This window comes from Anser brachyrhynchus (assembly GCF_964034855.1).
Source record: "Anser brachyrhynchus genome assembly, chromosome: 5".
NCBI lineage: Eukaryota > Metazoa > Chordata > Aves > Anseriformes > Anatidae > Anser > Anser brachyrhynchus.
Window position 1 is genome coordinate 6,841,793 of NC_137699.1, and position 27,656 is coordinate 6,869,448.

The 27,656-nt window shown below is 39.9% G+C and overlaps 2 protein-coding genes across 14 annotated transcripts in view; one reads left to right on the plus strand and one right to left on the minus strand.

Moving 5' to 3' along the window:
• LOC308196561 (uncharacterized protein C11orf91 homolog) overlaps positions 1-6,521 on the plus strand; it is a gene marked incomplete at its 5' end in the record, with an annotated part of 111,870 nt that extends 105,349 nt beyond the window's left edge. Inside the window, 2 exons of the mRNA XM_080595697.1 lie at positions 4,660-5,622; positions 6,316-6,521. Coding sequence (XP_080451823.1) covers positions 4,660-5,622; positions 6,316-6,398 — 1,046 coding nt within the window. The 3' untranslated portion in view covers positions 6,399-6,521. The remainder of the gene's footprint in view (positions 1-4,659; positions 5,623-6,315) is intronic.
• The window catches only part of KIAA1549L (KIAA1549 like), a 145,703-nt gene that overhangs the window by 4,049 nt on the left and 113,998 nt on the right, over positions 1-27,656 (minus strand). For 8 of the 13 annotated variants that reach the window (XM_080592247.1, XM_080592246.1, XM_080592248.1 and 5 more), the window contains 2 exons: positions 24,909-25,060; positions 15,941-21,579 (listed from right to left, as the gene is read on the minus strand). In XM_080592247.1, coding sequence (XP_080448373.1) covers positions 21,298-21,579; positions 24,909-25,060 — 434 coding nt within the window. In that variant the 3' untranslated portion in view covers positions 15,941-21,297. Of the gene's footprint in view, positions 1-1,875; positions 1,945-3,303; positions 3,399-3,485; positions 3,570-11,094; positions 11,149-12,381; positions 12,790-15,940; positions 21,580-24,908; positions 25,061-27,656 lie in introns of those variants that run through there. The other 5 variants (XR_013951358.1, XR_013951355.1, XR_013951357.1 and 2 more) reach the window with 5 other exon arrangements.

Below are 27,656 nucleotides of genomic sequence, written 5' to 3' on the forward strand. Positions count from 1 at the left end.
CTTCTCATGAAGAAACGGCATGGCAAATGGCATGAATGTGACAGGCAACATACACAAGGAAGAGAGATTAACATGGGGGCAGAAGAGTCACAGATCCCTGCCTGCAAACGCAGGGATCTGAAGTACAGTAGAGCAGCTCCTGTGTGGACTTTTAGAAGGCTTTCCCTTAGAAAGAATAGGTGAGAAGCTAGGAACTTGTGATGGAGAATCTAAATGATGGGCAATAAAGGCTGGAAATTTGGGTACTGAAGGTGGGAATTTGGTATAAAACACATGAAAATGGCCAGGAACACCAACATAATAAGATATCTAAAAAGGTCAGCACTAAATTGTGAAAAGCCTTGAAGGACAAGAGTCAGATGCAGAAGTGGGGGGAATGATCATGGGGTAGATGTGCCAAAATTAATGAGAAAGGACAATTCCATCAGTTGCACTCTGAACTGATTTTCGGAAGACAAAATGATTAGAAGAAACATTGAAGGGCAGTACACTAACAATATTATACAGAAAGATATCTGAATGTGCTAACACAATATAGACATAAGTAACTGGAAAAATGAAGTTCGTTAATAAGGAAGGAAGAAGAGTTTAGGGAAGGGCAAACACATCAATCCTGAATTGCTGGAACCTGATATCAACAAGAGATAGCAGAATATCCATGCTGGAAGACCAACACAAGTTCAAGCTGAGCAGAAAAACTGCAATTTAATAGCATATGCTTTTGATTGAACTTTTAATACATTATTTAACTTTTTGACACACAACTTTTCTTGGTATCTCACAGTGATGAAAATCTGCCTTCTTTACTGCCATACAAAATCCACTGTAAAAGTGGAAAAGTTTTAGTATCTGTGGCTTTTACAGATTCTTACAGCACACGTGTACTCATTCACACGTGTACTCTTCTGAATATCAGTATTTAATCTGCACGCTTGCAAGCAGCTCCAACTTCCAAATTGTAAATATCAAAGCCAACGGAAGGCACTCTCCTGAATATCATTTCGTAAGTCTAGTAGAAAAGAATGCCCATACAGATGCAAAATCCCCATATAGATTAAATGGTGACGCCAGCAGTTAACAGCATGGTTTGCCATTCCTGCCCTTTGTTTGAACTGTTAATGTTCTCACTGACACTGCAGACTACACTGCCTGTGTTGCTGACATGAGTATGTGTTAGCTGCCCTCAGAGTTTGTAACTTCCATCGATTATCTTGAACTTCTTTCAGCGGAAAGGCCTTTCAAAAGATTTTTGCCAGAGCAGTTTTAAGTACTGTAGAGCGGTGGCTAGAATACCGTCACTACTGTCTTTGCTGGGCATAAATAAATAAAAGACTTATGGATAATTAAAAGACTTACTTCTCCAAAATTAGCATTTTAATAACCACTTATTTCTAATACTTCAAATATCAACACACAAATAGACAGACGAATGTGCTAAACTTACGGAATTGTAAGACACTACCAAGTGTATGTATGTTACTCCCTCTACTGGAAGAAGTTCATATAGTTATTCTCTGTGCTGCAATTGCCAGCCTACGAAGTACACACATACTATTTTTGTCTCAAAATTGATTTTTTACCATTTATGATTCAGCTTAGCTACATAAAATGTCTGTCTACGATGCATTCATTTGCTTAACCCAAGACTAATAGATCTCAACTTTGGAAAAAAATTTTAAATGCCAAAGGTGAAGGCACAAGTCTGACTAGTGCACAACTCAGTAAAAATACTGCACAAAAACATACCTTTCTTGAAAGCCAGAGTTTTACTCATGTCTCACAACATGACATCCTTTCACCATGCTCAACTAGCCTTCCTGACAGGGAGATGGAAAGTTTTCTTCTCCCTTCCCTGCTTCTTCCCAGTAGTCTCACCTGCTTGCAGGAGGCAGCATTCAAAGTACAATCCTGCTTTATCATGCAGAGTCATGCTTTAGGTAGCCCCTGTGTGGGCACATGAAAAGGACATTATTCCTGAGGCCTATGCAGGAAATAATGGATTTCTAAAGTCTTTCATTAAGCAAAACAGCCATACTTTCTACCCTGGGACCACCCCTGCTATAGCTCACTTGATGATGAACTCTTGATGGCATTTTGATGGTGATGTATATAGTCTTGAATATTCTATTATAAAAATTCTAAGAACCTTTTTGCTATTTAATATGACCTTGGAGCTTACATAAACAGCCATACATTAGTCCAAGATACCTGTGCAATTACAAAAATTAAACCCAAAATATATTGACAGCATTCCCTCAAAAAGGCAAGGCAGTAACTCTATAATGTCATCAAGTTAATTTGAAAATATCATGACCAAGAACACAATTTGTTTTGCAGTAAAGAGGTTATCGCTAATTATGTATTACAAGAAGGAGAAAATTTTTAGGAGTTCTGAGAATCAGAAATCTCAGAAACCCATATTATAAAGGTGTATAATAGTCTAGTGGCTCTGCTACAGCCTTTACACTCCTAGTTATCTTCTTTACCTAATCTTTGTATTTCTAACTTTTGATTCTTTTGGAAACCTTTTCTGTATTCAGTACTTATTTTGGTTTGACTAATGCATTAGAAAGATAACACAACACCTTAAGCATGTTGTAAAAATTCCACCAGGTGGCACCTAAAGACAGCATGACCCACTGCTTTAGCATGAGCAGCACGCAGTTGTTTGTACTGTAAGTTAATAATAGGAACCTTTTCTTTATGCCATGATTTTAGCATCTAGCATACAAAACCATGAACCACTGTGATTCACTAATACACATTTTAAGAAAATAGAAAAGTTCATAAGTTTTATACTTGATACCAAACAATGAAAGAAAAGAATGAATAAACTAAACAAATTTAAGATTGGGCTTTAAAATCACGAGAATCTTACTAGTTTTCTAGCACCCCGTCTTGTTCATCTATATGTATACACTTACACCTTGATATACTTGTGTTTTGTGTTTTCCTAACGAAAGCTAAGCAATAACATTTTACACGTTTACATTTAATTTTTACAGAGGTGATGAAGCAATGGTGTACTTGACAGTACAACAGCAAGGCAACAGTTACTATAAAATGTTGACCATGGTGACAGAAAAGGCTCGTAGAAAACAAAAGTCCAAATCCAATTATTTGAACTGTTACTAATTTAAAAGTATGATAATATTACCCCAAAGACAAAGTGAATTTATCAATAAAAGGGATCTAAACTAGATTTGCCTACAAGAAGCATAAACAGACTGAATTCAAATACAACAGAATCATGTCTGTTAAAGTATTTGTTTGTTTCATGCTCACAGATAAACAGAAACTTACATTAGGATAGGTAAGTGGAAGCACTGGGCCTCCTGCTGGTTTTAAAAGTAAAACTCCTTGCAAATTCTGCATAAGCACTGTTTTGCTTTCAAATACTTCTCACAAAGACCGAGATAAGGAAGAGTTACTGACTTTTAGTGTACACCACCTCCTCCCCCCAGCCCCCAAAGAGAGACACTTACAGTTGCTGTATCCATTTAATGCTTGAATTCTCTCCTCATGTCGTCAAATAGAATCAATTATACAGGTGGTTCTTCTCTAATCCACTACGAATGGAAAAATATACGTTATCAGACTTATTTCAAATATGCATGTTTCATTCATAAAACACACAACCTGTACCTGTACTGACACTGTACTGGTACTGACATATTAATGGTGTAAGCAAATTGTATGTATCACAATCAATTTTGCCTCTAACAGCACATTCCCTAAACAGTGCACATGAAAATAAAATGCTGAATGACTTCTGCAACTCTCTCTGCTCCTACAGTTTTTCAAGGCACTGACTGACTCTCATGACAGCTGAGGTCTATAGATCTGCTAAATTTCAAAAACAAACCAAAATGACAACAAAAACCACCCTTCACATCAGTATCAGCTCACAGCACAGTGCACGGCACCTAAGTATATGGAAGCCTGCTTCTAGAAAGAGGCAGTATCAAGCTTCCCGTTTTATGCAAGGGAAATCTTTAAAAACACAATTCACTCCAGGGCACGTAGCAGTCCCTCACGGCTGTGTATTGCTGAAGTCTGCTCAGGCCTGCATTAGCACTGCAGTGGGATTTTCACTTCATTTTAAGTGAATTTACTGCTCGTATGTAACCTCCACAGCCCCTACAGTCACCAGCTGGCTGCTAACAGTGTTGGTACAGCACCTCTCTTGTTAGGATTGTCCAGGACACCTCAAAATGCCTCAAAATCCACTTGGAAGCTCTCCTTCCGAAAGCCTGAGGGTCCTTTCAGCCTGCTTCGGGCTCCCCAGCAGGCAGCAATGCCCCCAGCAGCTGCCTGGGGCTGGCGGGGGACGCAACATTCCCTGGAAATACAGCGAAGATTAAAAGAATGGTTTCCTGTGAAATTGCAGTGAGCCAGACAGGGCTACAACAGGTCTCATTCCCAAATCCAAGCGAAATCACAGGTTTTCACGGAAGACAAAAATCCTGAAGACCCAACGCGGTGGGCCTGAGCTCTACGCAAGGACGCGCCCCGAAGACGACATTTTGTCTCCTCAGCGGCAGCGTCCCATCCTCAAAGCCTGGATCCCCCACTGGCGTGCAGCTTGAGAGCTAACTGCTGACAGCCGCTGTTCAGGACAACACTTTCCTCAGCTCTTTTAACAAACACTGCTTTCAGAGCCTAACGCGGCCCTGAAACACCCCGCCACAGGCCCAGAAGCCCAACTGCTCGGTCAAACACCCAGCCCTCTGCAAGCACTTTCTGTCGCGACGCTTGAGCCGAACTCGTGCTCTGCACGCTTACACCCGTGTCTCAAACGCCCTTGGGAGCCTGTGCCACAGCAAAGAGATACAAATCACGCTGCAAATTTGCAATTACGCTGCAAGCCTGCCCGCTGCCTTCACCCTCCGCTAAGAATTCCGGCCTTCCCCCGGGAAGCGCCGATTGCCGCGGAGGGCAGCGGGCAGCCCCTCGCGGAGGGCGGGCGGCCTTACCGGCACTCCCGGGCTCCGCAGCGCCCCGGCGTCGCTCCTCGCGGCTGTGCAGGCGCTTCCAGGCACCTCCCGGGCCCGCCCCGGTACCCACACACGGCCACCGGGCGTGCTCGACCTCCCCCGGCGCCGGCGGCCGCTGAGGGGAGCCGGGCTCCCCGCCGAGATGGGGCGAGGGCAGCGGGCCGGCGCGGCGCCCGGCATGGAGGGCGGCCGGTCCCGGCCGAGCCGACTCGAGCCCGGCTGTCTCCGGGACAACCGCCGTTGGCGGCCGCGGCCGGGCGAGCAGGCGGCGCCATGAGCGAGCAGCCCCCTCCGCGGCCCCTCTACTTCCCCCCCTTCCACGACCGCGCCGAGGCCGGCGCTCCCCCGGCCGAAGGCGGCGGCCCGCGGAAGCTCTTGGCGGCCGTGTGCGGGCCGTGGCAGCCCCCGCCGGCCGCCGTGGCGCCCCGCTGGCCCCCGGGGCTGGCGCCCATCGCCTACGAGCCGCTGCGCTTCTTCTGCCCCGCGGCGGCGGAGGAGAGCGCGGGCGCGGCGCGGCGGCCCGGGGAGCAGCCGCAGCTGGAGGGCGAGATCTGCGAGCTGGGCATCCGCCTCAAGGAGCTGGAGCTGCTGGCGCTCGTCGGCGACGGCTTCGACCCGCAGCAGTGTGCGTCCCCCCGGGGCGGGCAAGCCGGGGTTAACGGGTGTCGGCGGGGAGGCCAGGCCACTGAAACCGACGGGGGTTCATCCGTTCAGAAGTTAGGCACTTCTAGCAACGAGGCCCCTGCGGCTGTAGAGCATCCCTGATGTAAAGCAAAGGCCGGTGACGACCGCAGATGGTCGAAGGCTTCGGAGAAAGTGGGAAATGAGTTGGGCGTTTTAGTATCAAAACCTACCGGGCACGAAGGAAGCACGGGAGATAAAGCAGCTCAGCACCTAGTGCTTATAGAGAGTGTCGGTACTGAAGGAAGGACGAGACCCTCGTCCTTCCACCAAGGCCACGGGCTGCCAGTCCCAACACTCGCCCAACTGCAATGGTTACAGGAGCCCAGGAGCGTTCATCAGACAGGCACTGAAAGGAAGACCTCAAAGCAATTGTGATACATAGTTTGCATACGTTACTTTCCAGAACAGGAAATTAATAGTTGTTTTTTTTCATTTGTCATAGCAATACCTACCTTTTTCCAGATTAATACCTGTTATTTTCAGTACGTGTGACAAACTAGATTACAGGTATTTGCTAAACAAGACACACTATGGAAAGTTACTAGTTTGCTCAACAAATTATTTATTTTTCTTAAAAGTCTTGTAAACTATTAATGATAACATTAATGACAAATTATGTTTCATTCCTGTTTAGATAAACTTCTGAAGGCACTGAAAGAAGAAAAGATAAAAGGCATGAAAGCAAAGCAGAAACTGAAGAAACAGCCACCAACATGATGAAGATTATTTGGGCTGGATGTTCTGTCACTACAGAGTATTTTAAAGGATCTTCATTATAATTTTTCTACTTATTACATGCTATTCTCTTACTGAATTAAAAAAATACAGTATACTGTCTTGTTGACTTTTTTGTATGTCATTTCTCTCGTACTAGATATTGAGAATGCTGGTATGCATTTTATATTTCTTTCTCGAAGTACTATAGACAAACAGGGTGGATAGTATTTTCTTCAAAAACACTAAGAAATTAATACTGCTGATATCAGGATTCCCACCAGTCCAACAATGAGGTTCAGGATACAGGTAGCAGCGAAACAGGAATTCTAATATAAAATATGTTTGTATTTTGTTATTAATTACAAGTAAGTGCAACTGAGAGTAAATAGATATGCTTAGAAGCCCCATGCCTCTAAGGGAGCTTTAGAAAACTACCTTCATGGTAGCATAAAAATCTGTTACAAACAAGCATAGCTTATTGTCTTAAATGTACCACCAAAGTGTTGAAGTTACGGCTTAAGTTAGTTTTTAACAGAACAGTTGTAAAACATTGAATTTCAACTAACATTTTACTATTATTTTAGGATGAATGGTGCTTAGGCTGAAGTCTGAGGCAGTTTTAGGAATGACATCTTTATGTTTGGAAGGATTGAAGAGAAAATGGGCAGAGACAGCAATAACAGACTAAAGATCTGGAGAGCATCTGCCATTTAAAAAACTAATGCCATGTATAGCATTGAGAATAAGTAAACAGGCTTATCAGACTGATAATGGGTTTTGGTAGATAATTGCTTTTTCTTGTTCTAATTCAAGAGCAGTAGGTGGCAGTATGAAATAATGGTGAATAGTTACCACCCCTGGAGCTATCATATTTTGACAACTTTTTTTTTAAAAAAGAACAGTATTTCAATCTGTTTTTTTAAATTGCATTAGAGTTGCTCAACTGTGAAGCATTTTAGCACGATACAGTATCAAAATACTATTTCCTATTACTGCTTATTCCCAGCATTGAATCTTCTACTGTCTTATTCTTTCCAGATAGATTTTGATCTATCCCACAGAGGGTTTATATTAAAAAATAAATTAAAAAAATAAAAAATCCAGTTTATAACTTCCATTTGTCAGTCACCGAACTATAATAATCACATTTTATCAGAAAAGCTAGGAAATCTTAAACAGAATCATTCCATCCACAATTGCCATTGTCATCCTGGGGTCTCTACCAATATAGCAATTCACAAGTTCAGCTGCTAATCAATATGCTTTTTAATGAAACAAAGCAATAGTTTTCAGATGCATCAGTCTTTGAAATGTGCTGGATGGAGCTGGGATCTCTTTGAAAAGTGCTGGATGGAGCTGGGATCCTGAGAGTGCAGCTGTGCTCAAGGCACAGTGCCCCCAGGGCCCCAGCGTGGGCTGTGGTGTCCAGGGCTGGGGCAGTGTGACAAGGACAGGTCTGGGCCAATGTTGTGTGCCAGGCAGGATGAGGTGAGGAACCAAGTCCAGGAAGCCCAGGGACAGGACTGGTTATGAGACCACCGCTAACACAGGTCCACGGAGGGCCTCACCCAGGCAGCCCCACAACCTAGAAGCCCTGCCACAAGCCTGGGCCTACCTGCAACATAGCCCTAGGCCAGGAGCCATGGCCCCAGGGACTCCAAGGCCACCTGGACAGAAAATCCCTGGTGGATATCCCCAAGATGCTTGGTCAGGGCACTTACAGAATCATAGAATTAATCACAGAATGGTTTGGGTTAGAAGGGACCTTAAAGATCATCTAATTCCAACGCCCCTGCTGTGGGACACCTCCCACCAGACCAGGCTGCCCAAAGCCCCATCCAACCTGGCCTCGAACACTTCCAGGGATGGGGCATCCACAGCTTCTCTGGGCAACCTATTCCAGGGCCTCACTGCCCTCAGAGTGAAGAATTTTTCGTTATATCTAATCTAAATCTACCCTTTTCCAGTTTAAAGCCATTCCTCCTTGTCCCATCACTATACTCTCTGACAAAGAGTCCCTCCCCAGTTTTCCTGTCGGCCCCTGTAGGTACTAGAAGGCTGCTGTAAGGTCTCCCCAGAGCCTTCTCTTCTCCAGGCTGAACAACCCCAACTCCCTCAGCCTCTCTTCATAGGAGGGGCGCTCCAGCCCCTTGAACATCTTTGCGGCCCTCCTCTGGACTTGTTCTACGTTCACGTCCTTCTTGTGCTGGGGGCCCCAGAGTTGAATGTAGCGCTCCAGGTGGGGTCTAACGAGCAGAACAGAGGGGAACAATCCCCTCCCTCACCCTGCTGGCCACATTGCTTTTGATGCAACCCAGGATATGGTTGGCTGTCTCGACTGCAAGCACACACTGCCTGCACATGTCAAGCTTCTCATCAACCACCACCCCCAAGTTCTTATCATCAAGGCTGTTCTCAATCCATTCTCCACCCAGCCTGTATTTGTGCTTGGGATTCTCCCAGCCTGGATGCAGGACCTTACACTTGGCCTTGTTATACCTCATGAGGTTCGCACAGGCCCACCTGTGGGCCTGTCCAGGTCCCTCTGGATGGCATCCCTTCCCTCCAGTGCATTGACCTCACCACTCAGCTTGGTGTCATCAGCAAGCTTGCTGAGGGTGGACTTGATCCCACTGTCCATGTCACCAAAGATGTTAAACAGTGCTGGTCCCAATACTGACCACTGAGGAACACCACTCGTCACTGATTTCCACCTGGAAATTGAGCTGTTGACTTCAACTCTTTGAATGAGACCACCCAGCCAATTCCTTACCCCCCAAGTGGTCCATCCATCAAATCCATGTCTCTCCAATTTATGCTAACAGCCTCCTGGTGCCCCCAAAGGCCCAACAGCCTAACAGCATGCAGCAGTAGCTAGACATTAACAGCAGCTACTGTGAACTTCCCTCCTTATACAACAGATGCATTGTTTATGCTCTCTCTCTCCCCCTCTCCAGTTGTTTTTACCCTACTCTTTAGGCCCACCTTGGCACCAATTAATTGCCACTTAGTTTTTTAGAGCCTAATTAATAACATGGTGCTTCTGGATAAACATCTTTTCACTACTTGGCCTTTGTTAAGCTGCTTTACTCCAGACAGCACATTACAAGTAACCTCCAACATGGGGTTATTAAGCTAGGAGTTTTTTCACCCAGCTTGCTTTAGGTCTGGTCAGCACACAGTTAACCTGGATGGAGCCCACAGAAGACAGCTGGTGTGTTTGAATTTCTTATTTTTTACATCCCAGGACATCACACCCTCAAAAATCAAGACCTACAGGCAGCCTCGAGGGCAAGCTTTTCTCAGCGTTTCTGTTAGTCTGTTCCCTGTGTTTAATTTGATAATTTTGGGGTGGAGAAATTCTCACATTCTACAGAAACAGCATAACCACAGATGATTTATCTTCCTTTCCAGCCTTGTCTGAGAGGCTGAGTCAGTAAATATATAAAAAGTAAATGTAGGTACCTAAAGAAACAGATAGTTACCAAAATGCCTTGGAAACCTGGGCTGTGGTGTTTTACAACCCATCTGTGGAATGAGGATAAAAAGTCACTCAAAGAGCTCTGCTAAATGTATAAACAGATATTGCAATGATTGATTGCAATGAGAAACGGAGCTGTATTAGTGCGCAATTAAATACCACAACACGAACTTGGACAGGTGAAGAGGGCCAACACATGGCGGTCTTCAAAGGTTTTGCACAGAAGACCTTTTAAATCAGGTTCAGCAGCAGAGGAGCTGTCTTTACCTTTTCAAATCTCCAGCATAATTTCACTCCTAAACCACGCTAAGTTTCCCATAATTATTGCAATGGGCTAAATGGATTTCCATTCCATACTACCACTGCCTCCTATATTATATCCCCTCACCTTTTAACCACTCTTTCACTTTTCATACAGCCTTCATCAGCCACTATTCATGCAGGTTTTCTTGGCTTAAACTGAACTGTTTTCCCCAGCACGCAATTTAAATTTTTGTCCATCTATTGTACAGTTTCTGTCATATAGCTGTTATGCAAAAACAACACTTCATGTTTAATTACTTGGGGATAACTCAAGGAATAACATCAGTTAATATGTAATCTCTGTTAAAATTACCTGGGGACATCTATCTACTGAAAATCGTTAGTTTTGTGTGCCAAAACAAGGCAGAAGGGTTTACCTTGGCCAGCTTCAGCCACAGCATTGTGCTATCAGGGTGCTTTGGTCAAAGTCCTTTTAGTGAAGCATCTGAGTGTTCAAAGAAGGTCTTTGAAGGATGATGGCTTCACTAGAAAGCCAATTTGGCCTTTTCTCTGTGAAGCAGCACTTACAAAAATAACTTAGAGAAACACAGAAAATTCCATGAAGTGTTTCTGCCAGAAATTAATCACTGTAATTTCAGTTGGAAATATTTAACGCATTCATGTGCATGAACTTAGAGAGAATAATAAGGTTGTATTAATAGCCCAAGCAAACAACCGGTTACACATAATGAAGCATGTATTGATTGTTACTTGGCCATAAACATTTTATTTACTTTTCTCTTCTCTGTTTCCACCTGACCTTGTTACATCCAGTAATTTGCTCTCATCTTTGTAGGCATGTTGTTTTTTTTCCTTTCAAATCAGCACATCTGAAAACTGATTTGTTTATCGTTTCCTTTATAAAAATAAACATGTATTAACTGAAATACAATGAGCATTCTTACTGCATACCTTTATTCACAAAGCATGTGCCATCTGTTTTTCAGTTGCTTCTGTTCTCATAGACTGTTAAGGGAAGGTTAAGCCTGACATTTATATATTGACACAGCTCAGATCTCTTTTATATAGCTGCCCTGTGACTCAACATATCTATCCCTATTGCATTCAAGAAAGAAACATTTGGCTATGATCTGGATTCCTGGGCAAAGATTTCAAAACATCAGTAGGTTGCTCTGTTTCATTTCCAGTTCTTAACAAAGAAAGCTTCTCAGGAAGCATATTCTCAGCCAACCTGAGGGCTGAGCAACGACAGCTGTCTCGCTGACAGCACAGCATCTACAGCTGCAGTGATACTTGTGTGCTTTCCCATGGAGCACTCTCAGGTTTTTCACTTGGAAACCTGAAATGGCTTTGGCTGTTTTATGATAGGAAACATTAGATAAAAAGCCATTGGAAAGGAAGAACGCATTTAAGCTTTATTTTAAAGTGTTCTATACCAAACAGTTGGGCCCATCAAATTGCAGGCTGCTTCTTTATTTTAGAGTTTGCTATGTTAATTCTCCAAATGGATACTCTGCATTACTACAATGGATCATTAGGATGTAAATTAATCTTGAAGCAAAGCTGCCTTAATAAGTTCTGGGACAGATTGCAGAGGAAATCCAAAAGCACTAAACTATCATAAGATGACTTTTGTTTTCAGTAGTGAATGCTGCATGATAGATTCGCCTGTCCTGAAAATTCAGGGCTAGTATCTATGTATAAAGCATTGTAATCAAGAGTAGCAATTAACTCTAGAAATCCTGGCTCCTTTTGTTTGCTTGGGTAGTTGGTTTTCTCAAGTTTACTAACATCTAGGTACTGAATGCAAGTTAGTTAAAGGTGCTAACCAGGAAGGGTTTCTAGCAGTTGATAAGTGGAGCACTTGGTCTTTCTAAGGAAATATAAAATTATTAACATTCTTAGTCAGTTGTTTAACATATATTTGCAAAATCGGCTGAAATTTTGGTGTATCTTGAGAAAAGCCAGAACAACCCCTTGAGCCAATTTAAGCACTCTCATTGACAACTTAATATATACATATGTAACAGTATCTGTCCTGAAACTTAGCAGTGATATGTACACTAGGAATTTCATTTATCTTCTATTTTGAGAAGATCCTTTCCTGCCTCTTTTTTCCGTGAAACTACAAAAAGAGGGAGGAAGGGGAAGATTTATTCCTTGTAGTAACATGAACTATTTATTCCAAATGACTTGAATTGCAAATTACACAAAAGCAGTACTGTCAAAAACACATACCTGCATTTTCCATTTTCTTTTCATTCCACATCAGGCTGACAGCAGGAAACTTAGGCCTGATTAAATACTAACAAAAAGAATAGAAACTGAATAATAGGGGAGGGCACAAACGAAATGAAGGTAGGAACAAAAATTCACAAAGGAAACACGGGATCACAAGATGCCCTCAAAATCCTCATGCTTTGCTGATTACTCTCTTGCTCACCTCTGTAAGGCAGGCAAATGCCTCTCTTCAGAGGAGCACCACTGCTGAAATACACCGTTTTATCTCGTGGAGTTCTTTAAACTTCTTCCCTATCCTTTGCCAGGTTCTTTCTTGAGAGCATGAGAAGCACGTCCCCTATACAGCCCAGAAGCCTGGCTGCTCCAAACGAAAGGCATGCTCACGCTTAAAAGCAGCATTCTGATCTACAGAAAGGAACACAGCAAAAACAATCAATAAGTAGCAACATAGATTTTAAGACATATTTTATTTAATGTGCAAAATTGCCAAGAAAGAACACGTACAACTTCAACTAAGCTACAGCAACTAACACAAAAAAAAAACTACACTGTGTACTTGTAAGCTTCATTTCTAGAATCACCCTACAGTTCAAAGTAAAAACACAGCCATTTTGTAATGACCCAGAACATCTTAAATGTTTTTTTAGTGATAAGTAAAATTCAACCACTGGTATGGGCAATGTTTGTAATTGCAAATGGAACCAGCTCTTAGAGGTTTCCTTTCCAATTGCATAGGATAAAATCTTAATAGGTTATTCTCTTCCTCTTTCAATTTAGTCCCTAGACTTAGCTTTACAAATTACTCACAAATTTGCAGCTCTAACTGGCTTAACAAAACTAATTTAGCCATTTACAGCTGAAACACACTTAGAAATTTGAGCGATTTTCACAGACAGAGCCATTACAGTTTAGTTGAATCAAACTGTAAACAATGAAGATAATGTGGGTATTTGTAATTACGCAGAACTTTTCCTTTCCATAATTCAAAGATGCAAGAGAAGTGAATGTCATCAAAAAGTGAGATGTGTTATATAAGAAGTGACACAATTTATATACTTGATATAGCATCTCTGTAAATAAAAAAAAAAGGGGGAAAAAAAGTGTAGAAGCTGTTATTAGAAAGTATTCCTAGACCATACTGAAATAGTATTAGGAGGGGTTTATTCCCTTGTAAATTAATCTATATTTCAATGTTACCAGAGGACTGGGTAATTTATAGTCCTGAACAATTACCAAGCTCCATGAAATAATAAATAATGCTTTATACTGAAGTATCAGCTTCCACTCCAGGGTTTCACAGTTCCTAATATTATCAGTTAGTTGAAGCCCTCCCAGCAGAGTGAGGAGGGCCATTCTCTTCACCCTGCTTTACAGACAGCGATGCTGAGGCACAGCAAGATTAAACTACCTATAACCAGCTATCATTCTTTCTGTCTTTGCATGATTATAAGATGCTTATGATAGCTGAGTCACTGAGAGAATACTGGAACAATCCTACTATCCTTGAAACAAGCATGTATTTTGTCTGTAACTTCATTGGAACACATTATCAATATTCATGCCACCTTAATACTAACATGACTTTGTCAGTATCACGCAGTAGAATATGGTCCAAAGCCACACAGTGCCATAGCTAATTAAAAATTACATCACGTATGTTAGTCACTACCTCTGTCACACCTGCAGTACATCAGTGAGCTAAAGAGAGCAGCTGTTTGAGTACACTAGTGCAAAAGTTACATTCAAAACGCACAGCTGCCACAAAAGAAAGTTGTTCAAATGAAAATGAAAAGTCCAATAAGGCAGGAATATCTGTGCTGTGCACATTTCCTTCCTAACCAGACCTAAAGTACTCCCCAGAACAGCCCCTTCACTGGGCCTGAGCTCTTACTGCTGGGCTGCTCAATCCTAAACCAACCTCCAAGTAAGATGGGCTCTGTTTTATTTTCCATAATATTTGGCTTCACTGTCATTTTCTCTATCCAATATGACCTTGAATACAGTTTGAAGAACCCAATACACATATGAAATGTAAAAAGCCTTGTCAGTCCCTCCATAATAGTAAGTAATATTGAAATTAATTTAGAGGAGGGTGAAGTGTTTTCTTTTTTCTGCTTGCAGCGTTGGAAGTAGGAGATAAAGGCAAGGACAAACAACAAACCTGAATTTTCCTTGCATTCAGATCTCCCATGTTTATAACTCTGAATTAGAATATGCTCTTAATATTGTTATTTTTGTACTGTTTTAACAAGCAAAGAAATCAAAAGCTAACAAAATACCTACAATCGATTCCAAGCAGTTAATTTCGGACTCTTCTGACATAGTTATCAGCCCCTAAATAGCTGGTGTCCATGCACTGCTGAAATAGAAGGTTTAGCACCTATTCTTCTACTACAGTCACTCACTTTTTAAAATACTGGTAAATGCCTGGTGTAGACTCCTGTATTCTGTTGCATCACATCTCAGCATATATGTCGGTGAAGTTTGCTGATGATGCAGCCACTGATTCCTTGTAAAAATCCAGAGTTAAGGACACACAAATTTCTGTTTTAATAGTTTAAGAAGTTAATCACGTACACAAGCACTCTTTACCAAGTCCCACTGGAGCTTGCAAAAAATCAGTGCTCCTTGCCAGATATACTTGATTTTAACTAACGCCAATGTGTTACAGTGTTTCAACATTGGTTTACAAAGCATAGAAATGCACTGAGCTGCAGCAGAGGGACATACTTTGTAAGAAAAAAATCACCTCCTCACAAAATACTGTACTTAGTGGAATCAACTTTCTGTATCATTTACAATCCTTCGGACCTATTATTGCCCTAGAATGTGTGTATTTAGTATGTTACAAAATTATTAGAATAAAATATGCTACTCCTTGACAATTACTATTAATGAACTCAGAAATTTATGAAAAGTCAGGCACTTCTTAAAACAATTATTTTTATCAAATGCAAAAAAAAATAAATTACTGAAGCATCTCTTCATGGCATTTGTAATTATTGTCAACACATCTGCTAGGCATTTAACCACCTAACTATTTAAAACCCATTTCTTATCTTTCATGAGCTTCGTAACAGAAAAACCCTGCATTATTGCCTCTGTACAGCTTAAGGAACCTGAAATGGGTGGGCACAAACATGGATCTAAGAATTAGTTTTCAAAAAAATGTAGTTTTTATATCTGTGTTAAGGGCAAACGTATTGCACATTGTAGTTTATCTGCCTCAGAGCCCCACTGAAATCCTTGTTCCATCTCCCATGTCTTATATACAGTCTCGACAAAATGTTTCCTGGATAACAGGGATCCCAAGGTGTGCAGTTTTCTGATTGCTTTTCATTCACTGGGTACTGCCAAACATTTTTGACCAAGCATGCAGGATAAGACCAATACTTTTGATGCAGTAACAATTGGTATGCAATACAATTATTCTCAATAAAGATACTGCAGTATTAACCAGGCAGGCCTTTATGTCTTAGCCATCTTGAAAATTTCATTATAGATCAAGTCAGTATCCAATTCATTTACTGACCTATATAAATATCATTTCCACAAGTAAATTTTTACATTATTTATTTACAAGAGAAAGGCAACAGTTCATAAATGCATTCTCAATGAGTACTCATCCTCATTTTGCATGCCTACACTTCAAAGTGTTTTGATAAGCAACACAATCTTACACAGTCCTGGAGTTATGTTCAAAACATTAAACCATGAAAAGAAAGTCTAGCATAGAAAGTTTAAGTAACCATTTGCCATACTGATTCTACATAGACCTGTTACAAAATCTACAGTATATGTATAAATAACTTTATAGTAAACAGGCTTGAGCTGATTCATTTCTCTTTCAATGCACACTGTGTTGAAAAAATTGCTCAGCAGACCAGTAATGTATCTGGAGAGATCACAGAGATGTTATTTACCCCCATATACTTCTTTTCAAAATTATACATGACTTACTCAAAAAAAAACCCATGTATTTGTACCCTTGTAGAAGTAGAGTTAAGTGGGGAGAGGAAAGGTCTGATCCATCAGATATGATAGCACACTGAGAAGGCGGTAGCAGTGACAAGTAAGCAGTCCTATCTTAGCAGACCAAACTTTCCTCTTTTTCACAAAGCCCATTAAAAAAAGAAAAAAGGCTAATAGTATTAATATACTAGCATAGTGTCTGAACATTTTTTTTCCAAATGGTAAAATATATATAAAATGACATACAACTTGAGATTACTCTAAGTGACTGTGGAAAACTCTCATGCTCATTTTGCCACTTTCTCATGTGGAGCTACACAGAGTATGCACATGGCTTGCACAATGGAGTGGAAGCATTAATTGATACATTCTTGTATTTGGACCGAGTGTTAATTAATACATATCCGTCATTAACAGTGAAAGCAACGCACCTTTCCAAGGACAGCTGCTTTAAACTACCATTTTCTAGTAGGTATAACGTAGCAAGCATCAGAAGATGCATGGCTTCCAGACTGTTAGGGTACTTCTGACCCGTTAACGTCCCTCATACTATCTCACACTTGTTCTCTTCCTACCCAATTGCATGTCAACAAAGTACAGCAAGCTGCTGAGATTTTTTATGTACAAGAAATATAAGGTCAAGACCGTCACTGATTTACAGAAACCTTGGACACCGTACTTGGAGCTGCTCACACATGGACAGGTAGTGCGAGGTCAGCAAAACAAAGCAGCTTCTCATGCTAGCTCAGAAAACTATCATTGCTTTCAAGTTCCCTCAGACTTTTAGAAGCAGGCATTTAGCTCTTATATTTACAATGCAGGACTGAAAAAATACATTAAAGTTTAATTCATTCTTTACAGACATCTTGAAATGTTCCCAAAAATTGCAGTTAGTTTTGTATATATCACCCCTTAAACAAGACAGAGGCCTCACGTCAGTTCTGCCACAGAATCCAATGTTGCTCTCTACCTGCTTCATAGTTTTATCTTACATTTTCTGTTCTCCATGTACTCCCCTTTTCAAAGTTAGTCTGAAAAAGAAATGATCATTACTTATGATAATTTTCCCATTTCTATATAGGATTTACATGCATTTCTATCAAGTTCTATCTAGAATATTATTAGATTAAAAAAATAAGAATCGTATTTCTACAGCGTTACAGCTCCTCACAATTCCAGATATATTTTTCTCCAGAAATGACTGTCAAAGAATGCCCTCTTATCCTCTTAAAGTTACTCTTTTAGTAATGTTAATAAAACATCACACTCACTATGTATACCTACTGAGAATGGTCATTACACACCTACCAAGAAGTAATTTTACATGTGTTTCATTTGTCCATGTTTCTATTAATGATTTACAAATCTGAAGACAAGTATCAGTCAGAAAATCAACATTTCTGTATACAGAAAAGAGTTTTTTTCATCCTAACATTAGCAACAATTTAAAGAAAATTGGGGCATTTACTAGAAAAGCCTTAAGTAGTTATTGGAGTAAGTGACATCAATACATTCTGATGATGTCATAACTTTAAACAGGTACACTTTCTGCTTTGAAATCAATATTGAAAAACTATACTGTAATTGTAGCCATACAAAATGTTTATTATTTTACAAATTATTTGTACACTATATTTTCACTTTTTCATTGCTTTGTGCTCAGACAATATAAATATTACAGCATGGATTTTTCTTTCCCAGGAATGTCCTTACTGTCTAGATATAATCTTACTTTGTACTTAAAAAAAATACAGAAACATTACCAACAAGATAAAAAACCATTATGAATGAAGAATGTAAAATACCTTTGTGAATAAAGTGTACCACAATGGTTTCAGAGTGATGATTCAGGGAATATTCAGTAGACTGCACAACATCAATACAATATCAAACAAAATTAAGTTTTAAAGTCTAACAGGTCTTCCTCTGTTGTATGAAGAGTACTTTGTTTAACTTTACTGAAATGGTTTGTCCTTCTAGAAGGCAATTTGTATGGTTCGTTTGTTTTGTTGTTCTTGTTTGTTTGTTTTGTTTTCCTATTTTGTTCATTTTGTTTGCATGCAGGTATCCCAACCCTATACCATATATGTAATTTTCAAACTTTTTAAATTTTCAGTATGGCAAGATACATGCTTGGCTTCACCCTCACACATTTTTTGATAAAACAGTTAAATCACTTCAGTTTAAGAATGGGAACAGATTTACAAGCAGAGCTGAGTGTCCCAAAGATGCTGTTTAAATCTGATACATCCTACCACCTGTGACTCTTTTGGGAATACGTCATAACATGACCTTTCCCAGATATATTGCTTCAGCACTCCTGTCTGCATGACTGCTGCTGCTTCCGCACTTGCAGCTTTAGGACAACCCTGCAAAACTTGTGTCTAAAATACATAAATTTATTTCAGAGGGCATTTCACTCCCATTGCATAGAAGGCCCTATCTACATACAAAATTTCACTGGAATAACTACAAGAATCATTCAAAAAGTAAGTTAATAAAGCTGATGCAAAAGGCAGCTGACTAAATGAAGATTTAACTTACCAAGTTAGCTTAAGCCAGTTATGAAACAGCTTAGGCTAAATAAAATGAAGCTGCTCTTAAATTATGTCTGCACTTATGTTACAGAGATTTAAATACACCAACTGAAAAATAAGCACAATATTGTTCACATGATTCTAGTGAAACTTGCATGTATGGATGAAACCCAATATAGAGATTCAGCCTTGCTCTCAGTGAGTTGAGTTCCCACTGAAGCCAAACAGAACTTATATTTTTATGGCACGCTGAGTTTGGCCTGGTATCTTTCAAGCTGTGATTTTTAAATGCAACATTTTTAGGCAGCTATTAACTCAACGCAAAAAGACATTTGGATGTATTGTATTACACTGATAAGATCAGTGTTAGTTAGCTGACAGGTTAGACAGCAGTCTGCCTTTAGTAGACTTATATATATATGAAAGATTGAGTTTCTTTGGTTGTTTAGTATCCAAGCCACCATTTGTGTATTCCAGACACAGCATGTTAATATTGATCATTAAAATTATTTTTTTTCTTTTTTTTTTCTTTTCACTTGATTTATGGAAATTTTTTGACTATTGCAGATTAGTCACTTATATAAATATACAGCACATATATACATCAAGATTACAAAAATACATTTTATTTATATCTGATTTTTAAATAATAAAAATGAAACTTCACATTCGTTTAAAGATCAGTTAGCATTCCAAAAGCTTCTGCAATATCTAAGGTCTCAGAGCAGAAGATATCTGTATATTCTAGGATAACTACATATCACAATCTCAGGGTTTATGATATAATTATTTGGGGAAAAAATAGCTCTGTTTTAAAAGTTTGTGCTTCATCAATTTATTCTTCTTTCCCCTATTCTAGTCTCCTCTTTCCTCCTCTCATTTTACTGATGGCCAAAAAGCTAAACCAAGTTCCCTTTCTCACCCCAATAAAGACCAAAGAAACTCAAGAAAAGGAAATGAACAGACAAAATAGCATACATAATTGAGGATAGCTTACTGAAATGAAGGACATTACCTTTAACTCCAGTTGACATCAAACATGCCCAACACAATGTGTTTTGCAACAACTTCAGTTCCCAAAGCTAACTGCCAAAGGAAATGAAAACAATTGTTCATGATCTCCAACTATTCTGTACAACTGCAAAAGACAAACTAGCATCCCATTCAACTGGTTTGATTCTCTTTTGGGTTTGGATTCATACAATAATGCAGCTTAACAATTAGTGACCTTTATCTTGAACAACATAACGTCAGCATCACTTCTGGAAATGCTCTCTTTTTCACAGCACATTAGTATTTTCATTAATCCATTTAACCGTTTACTTATTTACATGTTAATATATAATCAGGTCCTCTACATTCAGAACTTCCTAGGTGTGTATTCACCATTCCATTTCAAGATCCACTGTGGCTTCATGTAGCACTTCAGTAGATATCGTTGTTTAAGAAAGAGAAAAAAGTACTGTGTTAAACAGAGGTTGTCTTGTACAAGCAGGCGTATTCATTATTCCAAGTTGGAAATACTTGCTCAAAGGTCTCAGGTTTACCAGCTTCACATCCATGGAGAGTGAAAAGCCTGAATATAGAGCAAACACAAATAACCTTTTTTTATTTCTCCTGCAAGCTTCTAGCACCAATTTCCTTTGTTAGCTCTTCATGCATTGTGCTGTCTCACATTGAAAATTCTCCTCCATAACTCATCAGTGGCGTTCATGGACAAGGTAGCCACCAATTATCAAAATATCGTTAACCTCCTTCAGTCTTCTCTTCTTTCACTTGTTTGCACTGTTAATAGGATGAGGAGAATTGGGGGTATTTACAGGACATTTATATGTATCACTCATCTCAGATTCTTTTGGTTTAAATACAGTCTCTAGAATGAAAACACTGAATGAGTCCGTGTTGATGAAATCAACATTCCTTGTACAACGTCCCGCAAGAATTAACATGGCCACCAACCACCACACCTACCACGGCCTTTAGCTTTCTGTGTTCTACTGTGTTTTCTTCTTTAACCAAAGAAATGAAGTTTTGACATGCAGAAGTTATTTTCAGCAGCTCTACCTTTGGGCCTGCAAATGAAACGCTGTGTCACAGACATGTTCAGCAGCATCTCTAGTGACAATGGGTCATAGTACAAGTGCTAAGTGACTAACAATTGCATATGGTCTATATTATCTGTATGGAACAGTTACCTGGCAGCATTTCTTTAGCTGGCAAGCAGACTGCATATCTGCAGAGTCCTGTTGCTCTACGTTAAGTGATTTCATAGTGTTGACTTTTCATATGGAGAAAAATGCCATCACTTTGGCACAATTCACAGCAAGTTTGTAAGTGAAAATTAAAGGGATCACTTTCTTGGCTATTCCAAATTATATGATACAACTACTGTGCACAAAAGATATTAGACCTGGAACTCAAACATATCTGTTTGCTTCTTGGCCAGTTTAGCAACTTCTTCTCTTATTGCCTTTACAAGTGCAGCTGTAGAAATGTTGGTGAGAGGAGCATCGGACGGGTCGTTTTCTGACAGGCTCTGCTGAGAAGCTGTGGCAGACGGCAAAGGAGCTTGTTCCAGACTGGGATGCATGCTCGCTGGCTGGCTGTATTGGCGAGGCAGTCGTGAAGGAGAATTGTGCTGGTAGCGGGGCCTTGGGTAAGCTTCAATGTAGCCTGGCAGTGGAACCTGTAGAGCATCGTAATTACACAGAATTATACAGAACAACTGATCCTTAGTGCCACCCGTCAGGGTAACACAAACCTCCATGGGGCAGAGTAAGATGCAAAAGACAGGAACCTATGACAAGAATGTAAGCTTCACATTTCTAAGTGTCAGTTGACAAATTTATATCTTTGCATTTGCCATTTACGAATGTACATCAATAAACTCAACTCTCTGAACTGTGGCAGCAAAAATACTTTGCAGTATACTAGGACATTGCATGTACAAATTTATCATGACTGCAAAAAGACTAAGGAGGCAGCTTTTCTGAAAGTGTATCCTTTGATTACTATTTCTCCTAAGTATTTTTCTTTCAAATAGCCACTACTATATTTCAGGACGCTGACAACATAGGACAGAAGACTTTGCTGATTTGCAGAATTAACTTCAGCTGCTTAGTCGCTGTGACTATTAATTTCTGTCAAAAATCCATGAACTGTGATACTAGTCTTTACGTTCTTACTAAACTTCTCAGAAGTTTTTGTTTTGTTTTTTATATGACGAATAAAAATAGTATTTATGTCTTGCAAAGTCTAGAAAATAGTTTCAAAGTCTTTATGCTGTTTCAAAAGGCAGCCCATAACACATTACTAGGACAAGACAATTTCTCCTTGAGAAAACCTCACTAGTACCAACTGGTCATTATAATCCATTCCAACAAAAAGAAAGGGAAATTCAAATTATGTTTTTTATGAACAGGATGGCTCAGAATACTACACTTACTGTAAGGTAACCAATAAGCTTCCACAATGTTTGCACACTAAAAAGTTAACTTTGTAATTTATATTGCTCGGAGTGGGAAGAATACATGTTTTTAGCTTTCTAAATACACTAAAGTCTTATATAGGTATATATAATACAGGCAGGCAGACAGGTGTCTCACCTAACTTTTGGATTTCTGTCAGGCTGAAGTGTAAGGTACCTGACCCACCAAGGCTTAGGCTTTGGTGGATATGCGAGAAGCAGAATTTCAGAATTCCAAGTGTCTGCAAACAGGCTCAAACGGCAAGATGTGATCCTCTGCCAATTTTAAATACCTCGTGGGGATTATGGGACCACAGCATGAACTTCAGAATGACAACTTTGGAATTTTACGTAAATCCCATTTTGGGTCTAGTCCCTTGAGACTTTTACAATCCCCTGGGTGCTTTTGAAAATCTCAACAATTCAGGCATCTAAAAACCTATGAAATCTGACTACTAGGACTTACGCATGCTCTGCAGGATCTTGGATATCCATCAAGTGATGCACAGAATGTCATACGCATTCAATACGATGTGATGACACAAGCATAGGAAACAGGCGCAATATGAAACTGATCATGTTGACAATAGATTATTCAAAAGACAAACATTTTAGTAGTACAGCATGAACACACCACTAGAGGCCACCAGGTTCCTACTTTCACTGAGCAGCATCTAGCAATTTGGAAAATAAATGCATTTCTCTTCTCCCACACAGCTCACTGTGTCAGTACTTAACTTTTAATTGAGAAAAGGTTACAGTAAATTAAGCTTCCAAGACAACTCTTTGTTGCCAAATCTCCTATTTCATATGCCTACCTGGTGTCTTATTTACAGTCCAGTTAGTGGAAACGCATGACAAGTATCTCATTTTTAAGTCTCTATTCCTACTGAAGAAACTGAAATGTTTTGTTTCTACATTTTTTCTCTTCTGCTAAATCACAGAAGGGCTAAAAAGTCTGTGTAACAACAAGATCTGGTTTAAAGCTCCGTAACACATAAGTGAAGTTGAATGAAATATTCATTTCCTTTGAATTCTATATTGTCAGTTATTTTCCAGACAGCTTCTCACTTCCCTCTCTATCCCTTTCTGTACACAGCAGAAAGGAACAGTCCACTGGCACTAACTGCTTTTCTCACCTTTTTCCCTAAAGACAAGGAAACAAGGGCTACATTCTTCTCCTTCCAAAGGAAGGAACTGGGGGTTGGTACATTGATTTCCATTTTTTTCTGGTTTGTTTTTAGTCTTCACTTTTGACAAGTGATACCTGACTCTTATTTAATGCAGCCAAGAAGTAGGGATGCAAAAGGGAAAAGAAGTCAAATAAAATACTGTTCCTGGCTTTGTTTTCTTTCTGAAGAAAAAGTTCTAAATGATTGCTCAGATACAATGGTCCTCCTGAATTTAAAGTGTACGTAGGATTACAAATAAAAATTTTAAAAATAACAATTTTTCATGGTTTCCATGGAAGGTTTTACTTGTTTTAAATGGCAGTTCTGTTCTGGGAAGGGAATCTGTACGACTTCACAAGCCTCCAGGTGTCAGGGGCACATCAGCAGATGTGCTCAGCTTACATATGAACGTACTTCTTTTTTCCTGACAGTTCAGCCTACAAATTCAGACTTGTATCTGAGAGCCAAACTGAATTCTTTTCCTCTCAGACATCAAAAGCAGTAATAAAGATTTGGCAACAAATACTGTCCCCAGGAACATGTGGACATGTCCTCACTGTCTCTTGCTTAGTTGCTCAGAGGCAACTACTAGAGAGCAGTTCACTAAAATATTCTGTTGATGATCTACACAAAGAAATAGAATCCATCTCCCAGTTCACTGGGTTAAATTGGTTGCATAAACACCAGATGTGGGCTCAGGCAGCAAAATCAATCTTTTGCTTTTATTTCCTTAATAGCATTAAACCATTAAATTTATTTCCTTAATAGCATTAAAGGTAAGTGTCGAAAAAAAGCCCTAAATGTTAGACATTGTTTCAAACACGATAAACTACCACAATTCATTTTAGGATCTCAGTTTTATTTCTTTGAAATGTAGGTACACTTCAGACTAAAAATTAGATCTGTTTCGGAGTAGAATTGTACAATTACTTATTTAGTTTAAGGTCTGTCGGACCCTTCAGGAGGACTTAAAATGCTGTGCAGCAGAGTTGCGGCAGGCCTAGGAGCTAGGAGCTGGGCTATCTCAAGAGAAGCCTCCAGGATGTAAAGGTGTTCCGCAGCTTCCAAACAGCAGAAGGCCACTTTGAGAGGCAGCATCACCTGCTCCCTGTCCAAATCTTTAAACTCTGTCTTGAGTATCTGACGCACCAAATTTGAACGGGTGCCAGCCTCCAGCCCAGTGAACAATGCTTACAGTTTGTGGGATGGACAGCTAAATATCACCACACTCTCTCACAGATTTTCACTGCTAGAGATCGTTCCCATTCAGGAAGAATTACCCTTCTCAGATCTTTTGCTGATCTTTAAGTATCGCTTAAATCCTCTCTTGTGCAAATCACAGAAAATTTATGTAGTGAGAGAAACAAGAATACTTACTGAGTCTGCCCACTGTCCCGGTAATTCATTCTCTCCAGCATAGGGCATCCAGGCTTGATTCCTATATGCGGTGGGTGGCGTTGGGATAAAATAGCCTGTGAAGCCAGGTCGGTTTGCTGCTGGTATGGCAAACACTGCTGGTACTGTATTTCCTATTAAAAAAAAAAAAAAAGAGAGAGAGAGAGAGAGAGAGAGAAAGAGATTAGATAAAAATGAATAGGCAGTATTTTCAGTTATAAATTAGGAGATATTACTTATGAAGTAATTATGTCTTTTTTTTTTTTCTTTGGTGAGAATGTGGTCTCTGTTGACCTTTGGTTGGATGTAAGGCTCCCAGTATCTGACTAGAATATCTCAATAATGCTGGGAAAGACTGGAGAAGATGAGATTTGTAGTTGTCTATATAATCGTGCACAGCCCTTAGATAAAGATAGGAGGACTTACTCCTTAGGACTTAATCCTTGTAATGGCTGATCTCCACCAAAACTTTGAAAACTTTGAAAAAAAAAGGTGTTTTTTCCTCTTACGTTTGTTTCCTCGTTTTCAATTTTTAAGCTGTTGTTGACATGGGTTTCAAAGTACTACACCTTTCTTTTCAACAGCAGGCTACAGAGCATTCAGTTTACACAGTAAAACTATCTTAATGTCTCTAAACACAAAACCTATAAAACTGAGTGAATGATACATTTAAAAGGCTGTAATCTCAACAACCCCATCATAAAACTTCAATACTTCCACAAAAAATACCAAGGCTCTGCCTGCTCAATTCATTTCCCAGGAACAGCCTATGGCTGCCATGAATTATGCAGCTACAACTTAAACAAGTATTTCCAAGGAAACCTGGTGACATGAGATCTGTTTTTACCATGTCTTGATCAAGATATATGTGCAGGGATGTACAGGAAGCCTTTTGTTGGAATTCCATTACCATACTCAAGGTTAGGTGGGAGAAAACAGCTTTCCTAACACAAGGTTCTCCCAAGTCTCTGGATATGGTTCTCTATCTGCTCTTTCAGGTACGGTTTAGTCCTCATAGAGATTCACAGGCCAATGTGGTTCTTTCTGCAGTTACTCAGACTATCCACAGTATTTGCAAAGTTTAAAGTATGATTTGCTTGTCCAGTAAGACTTCATTCCTCTAGTGTCTATTTACACAGGGAGACAAACACCAGCATCTGTACCACTGCTACACTAAAGCCCTAAAAACCTCGTTCCTAAATCCTTGGAGGAGAGAGTTCTCCACCAGCTTCATCATGTAGCAAACAAAGCATGCGGACAGGATGTTTTGAACACTCAGTTATAATACATGGGCATGTATTTTACTTTTCAAATTCACAGAATTCACACAAATTCACAGAATATAGCAAAAATAATTTATGTCAGAGCAGAAGCCCCACAAGAACACAATAAAAGTACAACTTGAGCATTTTCATTTAGGAATGGGCGTAGAGGAATGTTGCATAGATGGGCATTGGCTCTGCTCTACAGTCAATGGAGAGAAAATACATTTCCACTTCCTTCCAGCTGCATACCGTTTAAATATTGCAACTAATTGCCCTTGGTAGATATGACATTATTGCATAAGAGATGTTGAAAAAATAGCAGGACATGGGCATACAGAGAATAATTAATAGAAATTAGCATTGCTTCCCGGCTGATTCAGTTTACAGCCATGGCACATCCTCACCCCTGAGCACTGTGCAGGTTATGCTGCCTGCACTGACAGATGCTGGGAACTCTGCTTGGGCACATGCACAGAGATGGAACGACTTGAGCAGGAACGCTTATCCCCAAAGCAGGCTCCACAAAAACAGAGATCTCTAGGTTCTCAGTGAACTCCCAATGCAGCCCTGAGTCAAACAGCTGTGAATGCAAGCAGGGCTTGTAAAGAGGAGAAAAAAATATTTTGTAGCACAGGGCAGAACCCCATGGCATCTGTTTCAAAAATGACTTAAAAAAAAAAAAATGTGAAATGTCATCTAAAACTAATGGACTAAAAATATTTATCTTGCACTTTACACTTACACAGTGTTTTCCACTGTTTGGGACTAAGTCCTACCTTTCATTTTGACATTAGGTTGTAGGTGAAAAAGCACCATGTCAGGATGATGCTGGAGTCACTTTGCCTCAGAGAAGTAGTCACAGTGGAATTGTTCTGGACCAGTGGGATCTACAATGTACGCCTGAACAGCAGGTAGCCACAGGGTATCCCACAAGACCTCTATCCCAACCACTCCACCACTCCCTCAGTTTAGAAGGAGGTGGGCTAAGAAAAGAGGTGTGGGCAATCTTTGTTCCTACCAGGTCATAGACAGCACAAGGATTGCTATTTTAAATCAGTTAGCAAGGCTGGAAGTAAGTATTCTTCAGACATGTACAGAGAAGAAAGTGCTGCTCCTATAAATGACACAAAGCTTCTACACCAAAAAGCTCTTTTAATTTAACCACAGCAAAATGAACTACTATTCAAAGTGAACGCTCAAGTAGCTGAGATAATACGTTATCCCAATTCTTACTGCAAAATCATTATCTTAGAGCTGATGTCGATGGGCTACGTGAGAGCAACATTAGGTCATTTCATGCCAAATCGACACCTGCAGCAATGTTTTTTCATCTGCTGAAGCAATAAAAAATTATTTTCCAATCAGAACATTAGAAATCCTTGCTTGCTATAGTTGCAGGTTTCTTACAACTCTCTTCATCTTTCCCTGCATTACAGCCATTTATAGGATCTATCACATACGAACG